This window comes from Polistes canadensis, unplaced genomic scaffold (assembly GCF_001313835.1).
Source record: "Polistes canadensis isolate GaletaPanama2010 unplaced genomic scaffold, ASM131383v1 scaffold_294, whole genome shotgun sequence".
Classification (NCBI taxonomy): domain Eukaryota; kingdom Metazoa; phylum Arthropoda; class Insecta; order Hymenoptera; family Vespidae; genus Polistes; species Polistes canadensis.
Window position 1 is genome coordinate 54,813 of NW_014569841.1, and position 17,862 is coordinate 72,674.

At 29.6% G+C, this 17,862-nt stretch overlaps 3 protein-coding genes across 5 annotated transcripts in view; 1 reads left to right on the forward strand and 2 right to left on the reverse strand.

The window, feature by feature from the left end:
• Positions 1–580: 580 nt before the first annotated feature.
• On the reverse strand, positions 581–1,838 carry LOC106791274 (HD domain-containing protein 2). The gene is made up of 4 exons (XM_014756792.1): positions 1,672–1,838; positions 1,306–1,430; positions 992–1,160; positions 581–878 (listed from the first exon to the last, which is right to left on the reverse strand). The coding sequence occupies exons 1-4, from the start codon at positions 1,720–1,722 to the stop codon at positions 648–650; spliced, it is 576 nt and encodes a 191-aa protein (XP_014612278.1). The 5' UTR covers positions 1,723–1,838; the 3' UTR covers positions 581–647.
• Positions 1,839–5,656: 3,818 nt separating this feature from the next.
• LOC106791276 lies at positions 5,657–16,433 on the forward strand. 3 transcript variants are annotated; one of them, XM_014756797.1, is made up of 10 exons: positions 5,672–5,760; positions 5,979–5,993; positions 7,301–7,497; positions 7,960–8,091; positions 8,422–8,502; positions 8,581–8,808; positions 9,031–9,234; positions 9,320–9,514; positions 9,868–11,219; positions 11,500–16,433. In XM_014756797.1, the coding sequence occupies exons 3-10, from the start codon at positions 7,477–7,479 to the stop codon at positions 12,278–12,280; spliced, it is 2,994 nt and encodes a 997-aa protein (XP_014612283.1). In that variant the 5' UTR covers positions 5,672–5,760; positions 5,979–5,993; positions 7,301–7,476; the 3' UTR covers positions 12,281–16,433. The 3 variants fall into 3 exon arrangements, with proteins under 3 accessions (XP_014612282.1, XP_014612281.1, XP_014612283.1); XM_014756796.1 differs by lacking the exon at positions 5,979–5,993 and having other exon boundaries at positions 5,657–5,760; XM_014756795.1 differs by having other exon boundaries at positions 5,666–5,993.
• A 958-nt stretch (positions 16,434–17,391) lies between these two features.
• Positions 17,392–17,862, reverse strand: part of LOC106791277 (Golgi resident protein GCP60) — a gene marked incomplete in the record, with an annotated part of 2,645 nt that continues 2,174 nt past the window's right edge. Inside the window, 1 exon segment of the mRNA XM_014756798.1 lies at positions 17,392–17,862.

A 17,862-nucleotide genomic window follows, 5' to 3' on the forward strand; every position in this document is an offset into this window, starting at 1 on the left:
GTTTATCATTAAAATAAATTCTTTTTTTTATAAATATTTATTACTTCTGTTATAAGGTAATGTGATTTAAGTATGAGAAACATATATTAAATGATATGAATATAAATTAAAATATTTTTTGTAACCTATGTCCTCGTTTATGTATTTACACAAGTGTGTTTTTTATTATACATCACGGATCTAATTATACTTAAATACTAAACTTTAAGTACTACGCAATGATATGCACAATGGCAATTAGGCATATCAGGCAATTCAGGTGATTTCAATAAAAAGTGTGTATGTTAAGGATCATTTTTTCAATATAAATATTTAATCTTATAAGTGTAATAATCTTTTACAAAAATAAAAATTTTACATCTTTGGTTAGATATTAACATAAATTTTAAAATAATACTAAAGTAAAAAGTTATTTGCTTTGTAATTTGAATTCTTTTTTTCAACTTGTTCTATCAATAAAAATAATATTAAAAGTAACGTTTTAATTAATTGAACATAGAAAAAGGTTACGTTCATTGTTACTTAAATTAATTATAAAATAGTAAGTAGTACAGTTTCTATGTATAATAAAAACTGTAAATTAGTATGTTAAATGGTATATTAAACTTATGCGTATAAAAATGAAATGTATTTTATAATCAACTTTGTTATTCGGTTTCACTTAAATTGGGAAATAAACGATTTCTTTCGATAATAATTTCTGTTGCAATCTTGTTGACGAAAGGATTTTTAATTTTGTCTACTGACGATGTAAAAAATTCCTGTAATTGGCCAGGAATATTATCTCGTTTCTCATATTCATACGCTTGCATAATTAAGTCCAACCTGTCCAAGTCTTTTACGTATTGAGCTTCTGGAGATTCTTGTCTTTCATATTCCTATATATACAAAATAAAGATAATCATATAAAAAATCATTATTTTTAAAATACTATTAAGAAAAATCATTTAAGATATATCAAATAGATGAGTCATAAGAAAATTAAATTTACACGAAACATTTGTAATATAGTTGGCCCTTTGTCGCCTAAAAGTTGACAGATTTCTTCCATTGCAGCATCTTCTCGTTTATGTTTTTCTTCAGGAGAGACACCGCAGAAAGGTGTTATATCTCCAACAATGCATTCAGCTAAATCATGAATTATTGTCATTTGCAATATTCTAAAAATAATATTACAATGTACTTTCTATTAGTGAATCTTGTAAATGGTGTATCTAATATGGGATGCACAAACAACGAATAATGCTGAATTTTCCAACAATAGACAAAATAAAAGAAAAAAGATAATATAAATGAATTTCTTACTTGTTTTTATCCAAATTATTATTGCTATCTGTTAATAAAGAAAGAATGGCCATCCTGTACATATGTCCTGCTATTGTTTCCGGATCAGGAATGTTTCTTATTACCCATCCTGTTCTTTTCATGTGCTGAAAAAAATATAAGAGAAACAAGCGGCAAAATGAAAATGATAAAATAGGTTAGGTTAGTTTGTTATTACATAATTAAATCTATTAAACGAGAAAACATTTGGTTATCAATGGCATAAGTGTACCACACACAAATAAAAACATTTATCTATTATAATAAACATATTACAGAATTTTAGTGTTCATATATTTCCAACAATAGACACATTTGATAATGACTTTAATTATTAATAATTATTACCTTAAGGCGTCCAACCAATTCCATAAATTCATGTATTTTTTTAACTTCCATTTTTCTTACGTTCTGAATATTAGCACCAATTTGTACTTTATAAGAGTATAACGAATGTACAAGATATTCAGTTGCCGAAACAATTGCTGTTTTAAATTTGACTAGAAGAAATTGGTTTTCTCGATAACGATTGGTCGATTTTTAACTTCCGGTAACGGTATCATTCGATTGGATGGTTAGTTATAAACGCTGTGTGTGATTCACTTTAAAAATCTATTTATAGTTATATTATTTTTTGGAAGATAAAAACAAATTCTAAGATTTTTATACTGATTATTATAATATTTGTAATATTAGAATGAAATTTAGATTTAGAAAATATTAGAATATTATTTATTTAATTAGTTATTTCTCTCGTCCAAAATTATAATTGTTGATAAGGTATCACAGGGAACTTGGACATAAAAAAGAAGTAGAACTTAATTTAACTAAGTTGGACTTAAGTTTCGTCCCTTTATTGGGACTTCTTCAGCAACTAATAATATTATAATATTATAATTATATTTAATGATTCTTATATATAACAATGCAAATAAGTTTTTGAGCGTTAACCTCTGTCGTAATGAAAAAAAGAAAACAGGTTGCCATTTTTAATTAAAACCATTTAATTACTGCTAGAGAGAAGATTTTTCTTTTCTTTATGGTACATAATACAAACCAGTAGATCGTGTTCAAGAAACTTAATATAAAATAAAAGAAAATATTGTCTACGAAAAATGTTTCATTATTTAAACCCTGAAATATAATTATTTCAATATATTTAATTAATTTACAGGAAACGTAGAGTAGTTAGATACGAAATTGAAAATTTCTCCGAAATATATATACATTGCCTGTAACATATATACATAAGAATATATTTACGTAGTTTAGCCGGAAGACCCCGAGACACCCTATATATACGATTTACTAGTCGACCGGAAAGTTCTGCGCGATAATGAATTTTTCGTCTCCAAAAATAAGTCATTCTACTTAAGCGAAATTAACAAATAATCATCACATTAATAACAGGTCATTAATAACTATGAAAATGATATTGTTCGATAAATATTATTAAAAATTTATTGAAAATGTATTACTTCTTTTTTTTCATTCAAAAACTGACATAACTTTCTATTAAACTTAATCTTAATATAAAATAGATATATTTCGAAAGTAGCGAATCACATTGTGATTAATTGATATTTAAAATATTTCTTTTGAAACAATTTGTATTTGATAACAAAATTTCAATAGATCTCAATTAATTATAATTTTAACTTGCTATTAATAATAATTCAATTATTATATAGCGAAGGTTCTATATCGAAGGAGTATATATATATAGACGTTTCCTTAAAATCAATGGGCGTTGTTCACCGACAAAGAATTTGGTCTATAGATGGAATGCGGTTTTGGACATCGTCCAAAAAGTGAAATTTTGTCGATATTTGATAAATTTATGCACAAATCTATGTATTTTCCTTTCTTTTTATATATTTTATTTAATTATAATAAAAACTACATCCATCACACATATTTATCGATGCATAATTTTCTTTCTAATATATATATATATATATATATATTATAATAATTATATTGAATATTTAATAATCCAACGGGGTAAAAAAATTTGTTATTAATCATAATATTAACGATACGAAATACCACGATATATATTCAATGACCTTCATACTGTAAGTGTAACCGTGCAGACATAAATTTCCGCAATGACGCGCGATTACGTGCGTACGATTAAGCAAAGAAAGTGTATACGATGGTAACAACGTGGGTTATTTAGTAACACACGTTCGATACTAACGCTTTTCTGCTCATCATCTACAGGGATACCTTAATCAATCGATAAAAGAAGAAGAAGAAGAAGAAGAACACTCGATGTTGTTTATCATACGAACAAATTTCTTTTTTCTTTTTTTTTTTTTCGTCTTCTTCTTGTCTTCTAAAAAATATGTCAAATGAAATTATTCCAATCGTTTTTCGATATTTTCTACTTTATTTGATATATTATTCTGATAGTTTCATGCGAAGTTTTGTTTTGTTTTTTATTTAATTAAAATCAAATAAAAGATTTTCTATTCGAAAATTCAGATTTCTTCGAAAGTTCACGGATACATGATACGTATTTACGTACGCAGGACTTGGATACTATCTTCTCAAATTATAATCAATAGATAACCGTCGGAACGGCGCCAAAACTTATTTTTATTCTCTTCCAACGATCCTTTCCCAGTAAAAGACGATACACAAAATTCTCTTACGTTTAATAAGATTGACAAACATAATTTATGCAATTTTTTGTCTTTCCAAAAATAAAATCAAACAATATTCCCGTTAAATCTTTCGAACGAATAATTAAATAACTTTTTTAAAAATGCATCTAATTAATTATTAAACAACAACAACAAATCCAAAAATAGATACGTTTTATTTTTCGTACGATATATTTCCAAACACGGTTATTGCAATAAATTTCAATTGAAATTGATGCACGTTAACTATCGTTTTTCTTTTTCTTTTTTTAGTATACGTGATATTACGAGATCAACAATACGGAATACATTAACGAGCTTATAACATCACAAAATGTTTATTGCAAAAGATGTAATATTGCATCATCAAAATTGTTAGGGATTAGAAATGATACGATGTTTCAGAATATATATATTATTTTTTCCGTAGAAGATAATCCAATGATTCCAAACGAATCGTAAATTTCATGTAGGTATGAGGATCGAGGTAGTAAGTATCATTGAAACATCGATCAGTATAGCTGTCCAATATTTTACAGGACGGTAACCATTGACGGTATACGGTTGACGTGATAAACCATTTCAGTAATCGATCGATAAGCGAATGTTATTAAGCATAAAAGAAGATTGGTTTATTATAAAACCAAATTTACATTAAACCCTTTTTCTAATATGTCAAAAATTTTCCTTAATTTATTAAACAAATTTTTTCACGATATCGATTTGATCCTCATGTTATATATCATAAGTATATATATAATATGGTTATATATATATATATATACACACTGTTTGATTTTCCTAGAAAGAGAGAAAAAAAAGAAAAAGTTTTTCTAGGCAAATATCGTCAATTTTCTCGTTCACGTAGTTTAGAAGAATTCACTCGAGAAATCTTCGAACGTTCCCAGCATCCCCCATCGGATACTACAGGGATGAAGTTCAATGGAGGGTGAGAAAAGAGAGAGAGAGAGAGAGAAATACAAGGGTCGACAGCACGAGGTTCCATAAAACAAAGGAGAAAAAAGTGTATGTATAAAAGATCCTATGGACTAGTTCCCTTTATTTTTTTTCTTCCCCCTTTTCCATCTTGACTCACTCATTATACATTGAAACGTATTAAAATGGGAATACACATGCGTAGGTACGATCGCGTAATCAATTTTTTGTCTAATATATTTTTTTTTTTCAAATATAATATTATAAAAGAATTTTTTTATGAGGATCGAGTTAATTAATGTAAAAATGTGTATTATGAAAAATGTATTAAACGTTTATTACAAATATTTAATCGTAACATTCCATACTTTTGGTTTTTCTTTTTTTTTTCTATTATTTTGTATCTAAAAGAAATTTAAACAATCTACTAAATACTATTAACGAACTTAATACTATATACGAATAAAAGGAAGAAAATAATTGAAAAAAAAATCATTTCTTTCAAATTATTCTGAATAATTATATTTGAAAATAAATCTTAATAACTCGTTGTCAAATGATTTGATTTAAAAAAGCCGAAAATCTTTGTCTGGAGTATCCGAACGAAGAATTCCGTTATCTGTGATGGTTTTCCTGCGTCACTGTCGATGGCATGGGGGATGATGATTTGGAGGGTGTGGATACAAAGAGAGGGAAGAGGGTGTTCGACGCCGGCGCGGCGGGTGTCGTCTCTCGCGGACTAAAGGGTCGCTAGGGCAGAAGAGGAAGGGACGCGTGCAGTTGTCGCGAAACCTTCCGCAAGTATCTGCGTCCTTTCCTGGTGTGTCTCATGGTGTTGTGCATCCCCATGGTGCGTCCTCCTAACTAATTTTCTTACAATTATAATAAGGAGTATTATTCGAACGAAATTACATTTCAACGAGGTTTTTTTTTACTTTTCGTTCATGAAACATTTACTTTCTCTCTCTTTCTCTCTCTCTCTCTCTCTCTCACTCTCTCTTTTTCTATCGCTGTCTCACTTACTCTTTCATCATGCCAAACGATTTTATCTTGGACAACGCCATGAAGTGGACAATTGTTTTGGTAAAAATCTTCAATTTCTTTACTTTATCTTAGAATATTTTGTTTCTTTCTTTCTCACAATAAATTCATTTTCTTTTTGTTTTTTTCTTTCGTATATACCTACGGTTATTTGTATTCGTATTAACGATAAATTTTGGTTCGATTAAGTAGATGGTTAAAAAATATTTGCAAAGGTTAAAATGTTGTTGAACAGACCCCCATCGATGGATACTATTCGATATATTGTTTGTTGTACATTAACTATGCTTTATATCAAAATTTATAATACGCGCGCGCTACTCTTCATTCTCTCCCTCTCTCTCTCTCTCTCTCTTTTTTTATTTTTTCTCTCATGTATATACATACACATACACATACATGCATACGTACATTAGTTTCAGTGAAGAGATGGGCGGGCCGATGGGAATCCTAGTTATTTGAGTTCCTCGTGAGGCGTGTTCCGTGAGATGGTTCCTATCCGTGTCTTCTTGTGTAACTTTTTCATGAGATAGAGAAATAATAATAATAATAATAATAATAATAATAATATTAATAATAATGTAAGTTAAGAAATTCGATAAACGAGACGAATATTTTGTTGCTCGTGTAATACAATGAGAGTTATGTCAATCGATGTTGTTGATCGAACACATGATGATGATTATAATAAATAATAAATATATAATTACGTTTATATGTAATAGTTTTTTTTTTATATATAATAAAAAAGTAAATTATCTAGATTTCTTTTTTCCCTTTGTCTTTTCTTTTTGTTTTTGTTTATTTTGTTTTTATTCTTTCATTTTCAATTATTACAAAATTTATTTTCATTGAAATGATATCGTTTAAAACTGAATGAATCCTTGGGAATACTACTTTATATAAATCTACAGCATCGAACTCACTGTATATGCTAAATAACACGAACACTGTCTCCCACATATTTTTATTTCTTTTTTTTTTGTATTTTTCATGTCTCTCTCTCTCTCTCTCTCTCTCTGTTTTATAATTCTTATCAATTAATCTAATATATAACACGCGATTTTCATGTTAATGTAATAAATATAGTTGGATGAAAGTTTAGTTTTCTTTTTTTTTTCTTTTTAAATCGTCAAACTTTGAAATTTTAAATGCTCGTTAATAATATAAAACACGAACACTAACGGTTCATTAAACACACACGTTCATACTTAAGAAAAAATAAAATAAATTAATAGCAAGGATAGAATATATTTTTTTGCGTGGGTGGTTTATAAATGTAAAGAAGGGTGGAGGGATGAAAGGGGAAATAACTAAAAGTTTGTAGATTATTGGTCCTGTTTTTCTAGCTGACGTCTAGGAAAGTTTGTCGGTTATCGTGATATTCACGGGATGACCCTCCACCTTTGTACGAGCAACGAGAGAAGACAAATCCCCGTGTAAGATATAATCGCGTGATATGTCACGATTTGGATACTGATGTATAATCGTTATACAACTCGAAAATTGTTTCGATTATTCGACGATGAATCGAGAAAACGAAGTGGTAAGTTTCAAACGATCACTTTGTTTTATATAAATAATTTGAAATATAAAAATATAATTAATATATATATAAAAATCATTAAATAATATATATATATATATAATTATTTTATGTATTTTTCTATACAAATTTCAATTCTACGAATAATTTTAGAACAAAATCATTTTGAAGTTGCGATAGAAAGGAGACTCATTCTTTAAACGATTTTCTTTTTTTTATTTCTTTTTTGTTACAATTAATCTACGAGAAACGCGATCGAACATAATATATTTTCCCTTAGGATAGTTAGATCGAAATAGTTCGGTTAACGATGAATTTACTCGATGTATTTACTTAATAAACATTGCGTTGTTCGTGTTATCGATTATATTATACGTCTTGCAGAGTGAAATCGATGATATCGTATAAACAGGATAACTGTATTTTTCTCTAGGTATAGAACATTTTGTTTTCTATTGACAGCAACAACCAGTTTCTCAAACGTTTTGCGGAGCGTTGCAGAAGGAACCGAATTGCAAGTGTTTAGTACTTTCAGTATTGATATATGGATGCCTCGCTGCAGTTACATGGTGTAGATGCGCCAACGTTACCAAGGTACAATTTACAATGAATAATAACATTTACATGTAATATTATATTCGTTAATTGTACGATGTATATGTATTTTTATTTTATCTATTAATTTTCTTATTATATTATAGAATAAATCAAAAGTTCGTGTTTTTTTTTTTTTAAATTAACCAAAGTATTCGATATTAACCAAAGTAACTAATATAAAATGAATCCAAAGTTAATTCGACACAAAACAATCCATTATGTAATTTATATCACAATAAACTACTCACGAGCTTTTGGTGTTTATTATCCTAATATTAAAAAACATATTATATATATATTTCGTAATAAAAGGAAATGTATTTTTAGGTTGTGATCAATTTCTCTAAGTACCTCATCAAAAGTACTAAACACGTGTCTCCCTGTGACGATGGTTATATATATATTCCAGTAGGTATATTATTATACTAGTCATCTATATCCATTATGATTAATGTGCATAATTAATTGGTTGTTTTGTTATTGTAGGTTGCCTTTATGGGAATGCTTTATCTCGTATACCTTGTGGAGTGTTACCATTCCCCGATTAGAATCGATCTGTCCCACGCGGAGAGCCAAGACTGTGTACTCATGAAATTAAATCAACTGAGGCTGGTACAACCTACTATCTGGTGGAAGGCCGTTTCCTATCATTATGTACGTAGGAAACGGCAAATCACCCGATATAGAAACGGAGACAATTATACGACGACTCAGGTAGGACGGGGGTTAGAAAGAAAAAAGAAAACGGCTGCTTTAACAAACAAACAAAACACGAACAAAATAAACGATTCGAACAAACGTTGCGTTTATTATTTCGCCTTAATATGTAAAAAAAAAACATTTGCTAAAAACACGTGTCCCTTTTTTTTTTTCAAGTTAAAAAAAAACAAACGTGACATTACTTACTTACCGTGCTAATTCATTTTCTCGGATTAGGTTTACTACGAAAGGGTTAACACACACGCGGCAACTTCCTTTTATTACTACGATTATTGTGGGGTGAAGGATATCAGCAAGGAACTGGTGCCCGATCAAAAAGTACCTATCACGAAAATTGCATTGACCAAGGGCTTCGCTTTTTCAAACATGAGATCGGCGACTGAGTTCGAGGAAGCCAGGTCAAGGTTCTTCGCTGAACAAGTACGTTACTTCATAATTCATCGAATATAATCGATTTTCAAATGAATTATCTTTGCACTTTCGTTTTCTTTTTCTTTTTGGATAGGAATTAAGGGATGATTATATGGAAATGAGAGAAGGTTTGGAACTTGGTTGTAATCTAAATCCCACTACTTTAGTAGCCGTCCTTGGTAAACCATGGTTTACCAATCGTTACGTTTATTGGTGCCTTAGTGCTCTCCTACTTAGTTGGCCCTTGAGAGTAATCATAGAATACAATACGCAATACGCCGACTATCAGGTAATATTTACAAGGAGACCTTACGGTTGTGCCCTCACTGATTTTAACGAGCTTTGATATATTAGTAGTATACCTTTAGGGTGTTAACGTGCTAAAGTATTTTATCAAAATGCGAAGCCAATTTTGAGAAAAATGCTTTTAAAGTTTTCAATTTTTTGTATACAAATTATCTTAAATGCGACTGTTCTCTGAAGTGGCGCGTTAGCGTAAGTAGTAGCGCTCTCGCTTCTCGTGCTGCTAGTTATTGTTCGATCCCATCTTTGGGAAAGTATTTTTTAATAATTTTTTTAGAAGGATATATAAGATTTATTTTGATTTATTTTTTATATTGTGTGTGTGATTTTGTTGGTTAGGTGACTAAACTATTTGGAGTGAACTATGATACTCCAATAGGTGCCGAGCCAATACGTACTTCCACCAGTCAATTGAGTCAGCCAGGATCCTACATGTTAGCACCAAGTTATAGCGAAGCACTCCTCATGGAACCGGCTGCACGACCTAGCGTAGAAACTCGACAGACCGAAACAGAACCAGGAACCGAATCCGAGATCGATATGGGAATAGTTCCTAGTTATTCGGAAGCTCTACTTTACGAAAGAGCTGAATTAGGAACTAACAATATACCTGGAACTTTCTCATCATCGGTTCAACAAGAAATAAAAGATCTCAGAGTTGAAATCGAACCAACGTGCCAATGTCCTTGTCATACAATTTCTAACGAGTCAGAAAACGTACAAGGAACTAATCCAACCGATCAGATAGAAGATCATCACTCCACTTATGTTACTTTGGATTCTACGTGTATTCCTAGTAGTTCGACGTGCCATAACGATATTACAAATAATCTCGAACCTGTGTCATGTTCGTGTGGTCAACAAAGTCCTTACGCGTGTTCCAATATTACGGACAAAATGAACGTTAACGAAATAATGGTGGTAGATGATGGTGGTGATAATGGTGGTAGAACTATGAAAAAATTAGTTCGCCCTTCGCGAAAATTCAAACGAGATATTTCCGAGCCAAACTTACGATTACGTTCGGAAATAGGTCAAGAAGTAAGTCCTTATCCCTCTACTTCCAAAACAAATTATAAAAGTTTTGAGAATATTTTAGAAGAAGATATTACGAGTTCGTTGAATAACGTTTTTCAAAAGAAATTCGATACTGCATCGAGAAATCATTTTCAAACGATTATAGATGAAGAAGTTTCGCCTATTATAACGAACGAATCTATTGATAACAATGTTATTACTGAATCAAATAATTCCGAATCGAAAGGTGCAATACCTAAAAGATTTGTTGAACAGCAACAGAGTACTTCGCGTTGCAGGGTGACCGTGAATCCAAGGTCCGATGAAGTACGCAGAAAAATACCGGTGTCTAGGACCTATTTTTGTTTGAAATCGATTCTCAAACAAAACAAACGTCGATATACTTTAATGACCACCGCACAGGAATTAGAACACGTTGAGGATTGGGAAACCGTAAGGTTGGATAGAAGTTTCGAGGAACTTCATTTGGATTGCGATAAAAGGAATAACGAGATTGTTCAATTTAACGAGGAAAAATCTCGCAACGCCTGTTTGTCGGGTGACAATTTGAATAACGCATTGAGTTTACGAGACAAAGATAAAGAACATTTACAAAATTCTACCTTTGGGAAAGATAAATCATCACCTACCGAACAAAAATACGATTATGCGAGGTGAATTTTTTTCTGTTACCTACGAATACCATTTTTTTCCTTTTTGTTTTAGAGACAACTCGAATTTATTATATCAGGGTGGAATCAATAGTACATGGCGTTTATTGTATTGAAACTGCAATATAATGGATTACTTTTCAAAGTTATTTCGTAGAAATTTACTTTGGAAATGTTCATTTGCAAAACTGCACGAACTTTTGTTTTTCCATCCCCCTATAATACATTATAAATTTATTTTTCGATTAATTTATATAGAAAATTATTTTTGTATCATTTACAGAACACTCATATTTGCTAGCCCGATTCAAGAAGTATGTCCTGACGATCCGTTCGGTGGTAAAAACGTGGTACCAACGAGAAATCAAAATTATCATAACGAGGAAATATCTTCATCGAACGTTCCAATGTTGGTTAAACTTAGACGATCGTTTACAGAACGAGATGGCATACACAGACGTCACAGAGATATTCGTAAGATTCACAGGCGTCGTACATTTGCCGTTGATGCTGATTATTCGTTTCCATTGGTCGAACCTGAAAATTACGACGCGTCGTCGTCGTCAACGACAACTAGTGGAAACGTATACGTGCCTGGTTACAAAAATGGCGTATCTTTTCCACCTTATGATGGTTTCACCACGACGGCAGATCAACGAAGAACGTTAAACATAACCCAACCGATTGTATTGAATAATGATATTCGTCCTACAACCACCAACGATGGAACTAATTCTTCTTTCGTGGTAAAAGAACATTTTACTGTTGATGATGATGATGATGATGATGATGATGATGATGATGATCAACATCATCGAGAAAATGAAGAAGCTTCTGGTTGGTCGGTTGAAAATAATATTCAAGCAATTAATAATAATAAGAAGAAAAACAACACTACTACTACTACTACACTGACGAGATCATTAACCGAACGAAGAAATAATACGAAGGATGGTCGTCGTAGTTCGAATTTACGAAGAAGCTTCACCGATAGGGTAGACACGATTAATTGCAGATCGATTAATGGTAGACGTACCAACCTTAACATGGAAACCTCGTTGTAACATGTCGATACGATTAGCTCCTTTTGTACTGCGCGCTATGTTCATATACATACTATATATGTATATATATATATAGTAAGGTTGAAGGAGGAAGATGGGGCCTTCTTTAAACAGTAGAATATATAGTAACTAACAATTGTTCTTCGAGATTGTCCGAGTTTTGTCTTCGAACGTTCGATTTTTAAACAGATATTAACAATACAAAAATGCACGATCGTATTTTTTGGGAAGTTAAAGAAAAAGAAAAAGGAAAGAGAAAAAGTCAAGAGAAAAAAAAGAAGAAGAACTTATTCCGTCTTTTTAATGTGCTAAGTTTGAGGATAACGTTATATACGCTTTTCGATTATGCAATGCGAATTAGGTGAATCTTATTGTTAGATAGGAAAATGTCTTCTAATTCGAGATATAATTCGATTAACTCGAATAAAAAAGATTTTTTGTACGACATAAATAAGAGTCACTAATAATTGGCGGTACGAAGTAACGCTGTTGTTTTGCTAATATTGTTGCTGCCTGTTTGGATGCTGTTGCAAAAGCGCAAATGTAACGTTGGTATTAGGGTGAATCAAAAATTCATGCGTTTTTTCCAACAAAAAAAAGAAAAGACAATTCATTATGCAGTTTATAAGACAATAAACGCAGGAACTTTTGATTCAATTATCTAACAGAGATACGAATGAAGAATAATCGCGTGTGCGTATTTTCGAAATAGTGTGCTTCTTGAAATATTAGCTAGGATATACAAAATGCAAATGCGTCGAGTGTCAATTATACGCGCGCACACAGAGTATAATACCGTATATAGTCATTGGCTTTATTGGCATTTGAATTAGGAACAAAATATATATATAGTGCATCGTTGATCACACACATATAATGCACAAGTTAATTAACTCGTAGTCGATTAATTATTATTGACAATTAACATTTAAATTACCGTCCTAAATCTTTCTTTATTACGCGTATTTAATTTAAACATATACCCATACATTCACACGCACACGTACACACGTAAAAATAAGATCCTTTGAAAGCGTCCTCGAATTTTATTCTTGTTACGTCAAAATGTTTCTTCTTTTTTTGTTTTTTCTTTCATTTCTAAAAACGAACGATTATTTTCGAAATTTAATTTTTATATGTATATGTATAGTTTATGTTTGTAAGTTACTGTACACACGTCATCCCATTTTAGAATATTGATTATCGATAAACTCTTTTAAACACTTCGCATTAAATTAACATCATAATCTTGTCTATGTTATTTTCTACAGAATATTCAGATAAGAAATATATAACATGAATATATTCAATGTTTTTTTTTAAGTTAATTACACTTGAGTACACTTTCAAAAGTGGGAACAACAAAAAATATCTTTTCACTTTTTGTTATTCATGTTATTTGTTTCACAAATAAATCATTTGAATAAAGTTTTCTTAATCGTGATCACGATCCGATGCAATCGACCAGGACAAAAATTTCCTTAGAAAACGTAAACACCATACATTATTATTATGATTTTAGTTTAGCAAACAAAACAAAACAAAACCAAAAAATAATCCTATGTACGCGAGCTGTAAAATAAGTTATTTTTTCTACCGATCTCTATTATTATAATAATCATCGTTATAAAAAGAGTTAATCGCCGATGATATTAAAAAAAAAGAAAACAAAAAAAAAGAACAAAAAAGAAATTGCCAAATTACTGATGAATATATTGCATTAGGGCAGAAGAAAAAACAATATTAATTAAACAAAAAGAAAGTGTTTTACACGCAGTATTCATTAATTCGATATTAAATGCCGAATATAAAATATTTTTATCTAATAATAATCATCCACCGAACTTATATATAACTTCGTATTTATGAATATTATTTTAATACCAAAAGAATGTTTGACAAAACGATTTTTAAAACAATCGTCCCAGATAAAAATATTTTCGGCAATATCGTGTTCGTATTAAACGACGTTTAATAATAAAAAAAATAATAAAAAGAAACGATCTTCAACACTAATTTGTTATATTATCGCCGATGTAAGAAAAAAAAAACTGATGTGTGTACTTATGTACAGAATTTATACTTCTTTAGCGTACCAAAACGAATATAACCTGAAAAATAACTTGAATTTGCGCGCGCATCGTAAATATCGACAACTTCGTGGTGTTAATTTTTCGGTCGCATCTAACTTCACTTTCCAAAACGCGCCAAAAGAAGTATAACTTTTTTTCTTTACATAAGTACATGACAATGGATATAAAAATCGTTCGAATTATTCCAATTGCATATTAGCGCATAATATTATATTATGTACGAGTCATGAAATATTGGATAACGATCTTATAAAAACAATTCGACGATTCCGATTTTGTACAAACTATTAAGAAAATATAAAACAAAACGAAGAAAAGATTTAGAATCGGAATTGATAATACGGTACAAATTTCGTTCGTGTTTTTAATCGAACGGACACAATGCCATTTATAATTCCTACAATTATTTTTATGCAAAAGACCAAATGTGCAAAGTTTTCAAAATATTACCATCTAATAATATATATATATATTATATAATATATATGTATACAGGATGTTCACAAAATGATGAGTGTTTTAAGATTTAGGTAGTGTATTATCTAACTCATTAAGCTTAGTAAGCATTTTTTCGGTTGTATTCATCCAAAATATCGTTTACTCAGCTTAATGAGTAAAATATTATCTTTCTAATTTCTGGAACACTTTTATTTTAATACATCCAGTATCTATACGATTATAAATATATAACGACATCAAAGTTATTGAAAAAAGTAACGCGACAACAAGATCAACAACAGGAACAACAATACACAGAATTTAGTTTTCTGCGAAATACATAGTCTTCTACAACAACGCATATAAAGTGATAAAAGAGAAAGAGAGAGAGAGAGAGAGAGAGAGAGAGTTTTTAGGTGTTATTTGTAAATGATTTTACGCGCACGCGTCTTTTAAAATTATGCATTATTATAAACGTTTGAAATTACGATGCTTATACGTATGTGTATTTACGGATATAATTATAATAACAAAATTAAACAAATACGAGCAGTTAAATATTAACGTAATTTTAGGCTTAAAATTAGTTTTATTTGCGACAAGCCAATAATTATTGTATAGGTATATATATATGTATATATAGTATACTATGTATATATACATTATCGCATTCACGTAATTATTCGAAATATTTGAAATTGACAAAATTTGACATAAATTATTTCGCTTTTTTTTTTTTTACGAAACTTTCAATTATTTTAAATTATTTTTTAGCAAACAAGTAATATACAGGGTGTCCTGTAATTGGTGGTATAAGCAAGGAAGGATTGATTTTACGAAAATATAGAATAAAATTAGTTTTATGTGTAAACAAATTGTTTAGTTCTATAATTGTAAACTTAATCAATTGTCTCGTAATTATTTCGAATAATTTGTTAAATATAATAGGACTCGTTCGAATATTTAAGATACGATAATGTGTATACATATATATTTATAATGTTTAAAAATGTGATATATAAACAATCCTGTACTAGTTTGGTGGTACATAATTGAAATAGTGCAGCGTCGCTTTTTTAAATTACGCACAATCATGTGGACGAAGTAGAAAATTATATTGTATTCCCCGCCCGTCAAATAATTGTTAAGCATTTTTTAAAATCGATTCGAAAAGGAATATATAATCATAAAAATGTGGCAGGTATTAAAAATATTACGCGTGGGTGTGTTTTCTTTTTGTTTTTCCTTCGTGTAAGTACAATGCAAATGTAATATAAGAATAGGATAGAAAAAAAAAAAGAAGAATGCCTTTCAAGCCAATTAAATTGAACATTTTGTTGATAAAATGAATTTCTATCTTAATTAGTACAGTAAACAATTAATGACAAAAAAACTCTATTTTTCTTATTGGCAATGAATATAATAAGTGATCTCACATATATATATATATATATCTACATGTATAATGTGCATTAATGTGCACAGAATAAAAATTATTATTATACATTATACGATGCCGTTAAGATAATAGCAAGTAAAGCTTGATTGTAAGAAAACACGCGGTTAAGTGCATAACGTGGCAATATAGAATTAGAATAAAAAAAAAAAATAGATCATTCACATACAAGAGTTTCTTTTTTTATATATTCGATATTTAAAATAATGTCGAATGGGGTTGTACTTGTAGGATCTTGTTTTACAAGAAAATTGATAAGTCGATGATTAGAAAGGGAGAGAGAGAAAAAATAATAAAAAATTAACATAATTCGCGTGATTGTTACAGTTCATCTAATAGCAGACAATCTAATAACGTATTTTGCCGACGAGCGGGGAAGTTTCGTTATTTAAAAAATAAAAAACAAACAATGTATTACCCATACCGTCTTAAAAAAGTGCTCTTCTAATCGACAAACTGTGTTTTAGAGCAAAGCTGATACGTGATAAATAGAAAAACGTTAGGGTGCAAGAAAATATATTGTAATAAGCGTGCTTTTTTTTTCTTTTTCTCTCGAGATATAATGCATCTGTAACTAACGTGATTCTCTTGCTATATAAAATATAGTAGTATTATTATATTATAATGTTATTAATGATATACAGTGAATTATACTACTGGTGTAAAAACAAACTATGGTTATAATATAATAAACGTTGAAATATTTAAAAGTTACTGCTCCGAATTTATTTTTCTTTAGGTACTGCGAAAGCGTAATATGTGAATAAACGATAATACATAATATACTTATATTATATTTCTCAGAGGAAAAAAATAAAAAAATAATAAAAAAAATAAACAAGAAAAAGAGAACATGCAATGATTTGCGTAAAGCCACAAAATGCGATGCATATTAAGCGTACCAGAATTATATCTTCTTTCCTGATTATTAAACAAATTATATATGGTTCACACAGCATTCATATTCACACTCGCGCACGTACACACACACAATCGCACGGAAATGTAATACCATTTAGACTGTGCATTGTGAAACTATCTTTTCTGACATTTTTATTTTTTTTTTTCCGTAATTCTAAATCTTTTTGATGCAATCAACATAGTAACAAACACATTCATTGTTCTTGTGCTAATTTTTCTTTGTTTTTTTTTTAAACAAAATGTGTCTTACGTAACTATACAATAAACATCTATATCAATAAACGTCTTATGCCTGCGGATACGTTAATAAATTAAAAGATTTTTCTTTTCTTTTTATAATTTTGATTGGATAATTTATAATAAATGTATATAAATATAGAAATTTAAAACTTCAGGTAGCTGTAGAGGGGCCACTGAAAAACAGAGGATTTATTCGAAATCTAAATGTCGTTTTCAACAAATCAAAAAAATATAAGTAACAGGGTTAAAAGTGGCAGAATCTACGTATCATATTTAAATATACATGCAGCAATATTAAATGTTTATTAATACAGATTTCTTTTCTTTTTTCGTAGTTCTCTTTTTTTTTTTTTTTTAATTTTCTTTTCTTCTTTTTTTTCCATTCAACATCACTGATTAACCTATAGTAGGCGGGTACGAATACTAATTTTTAT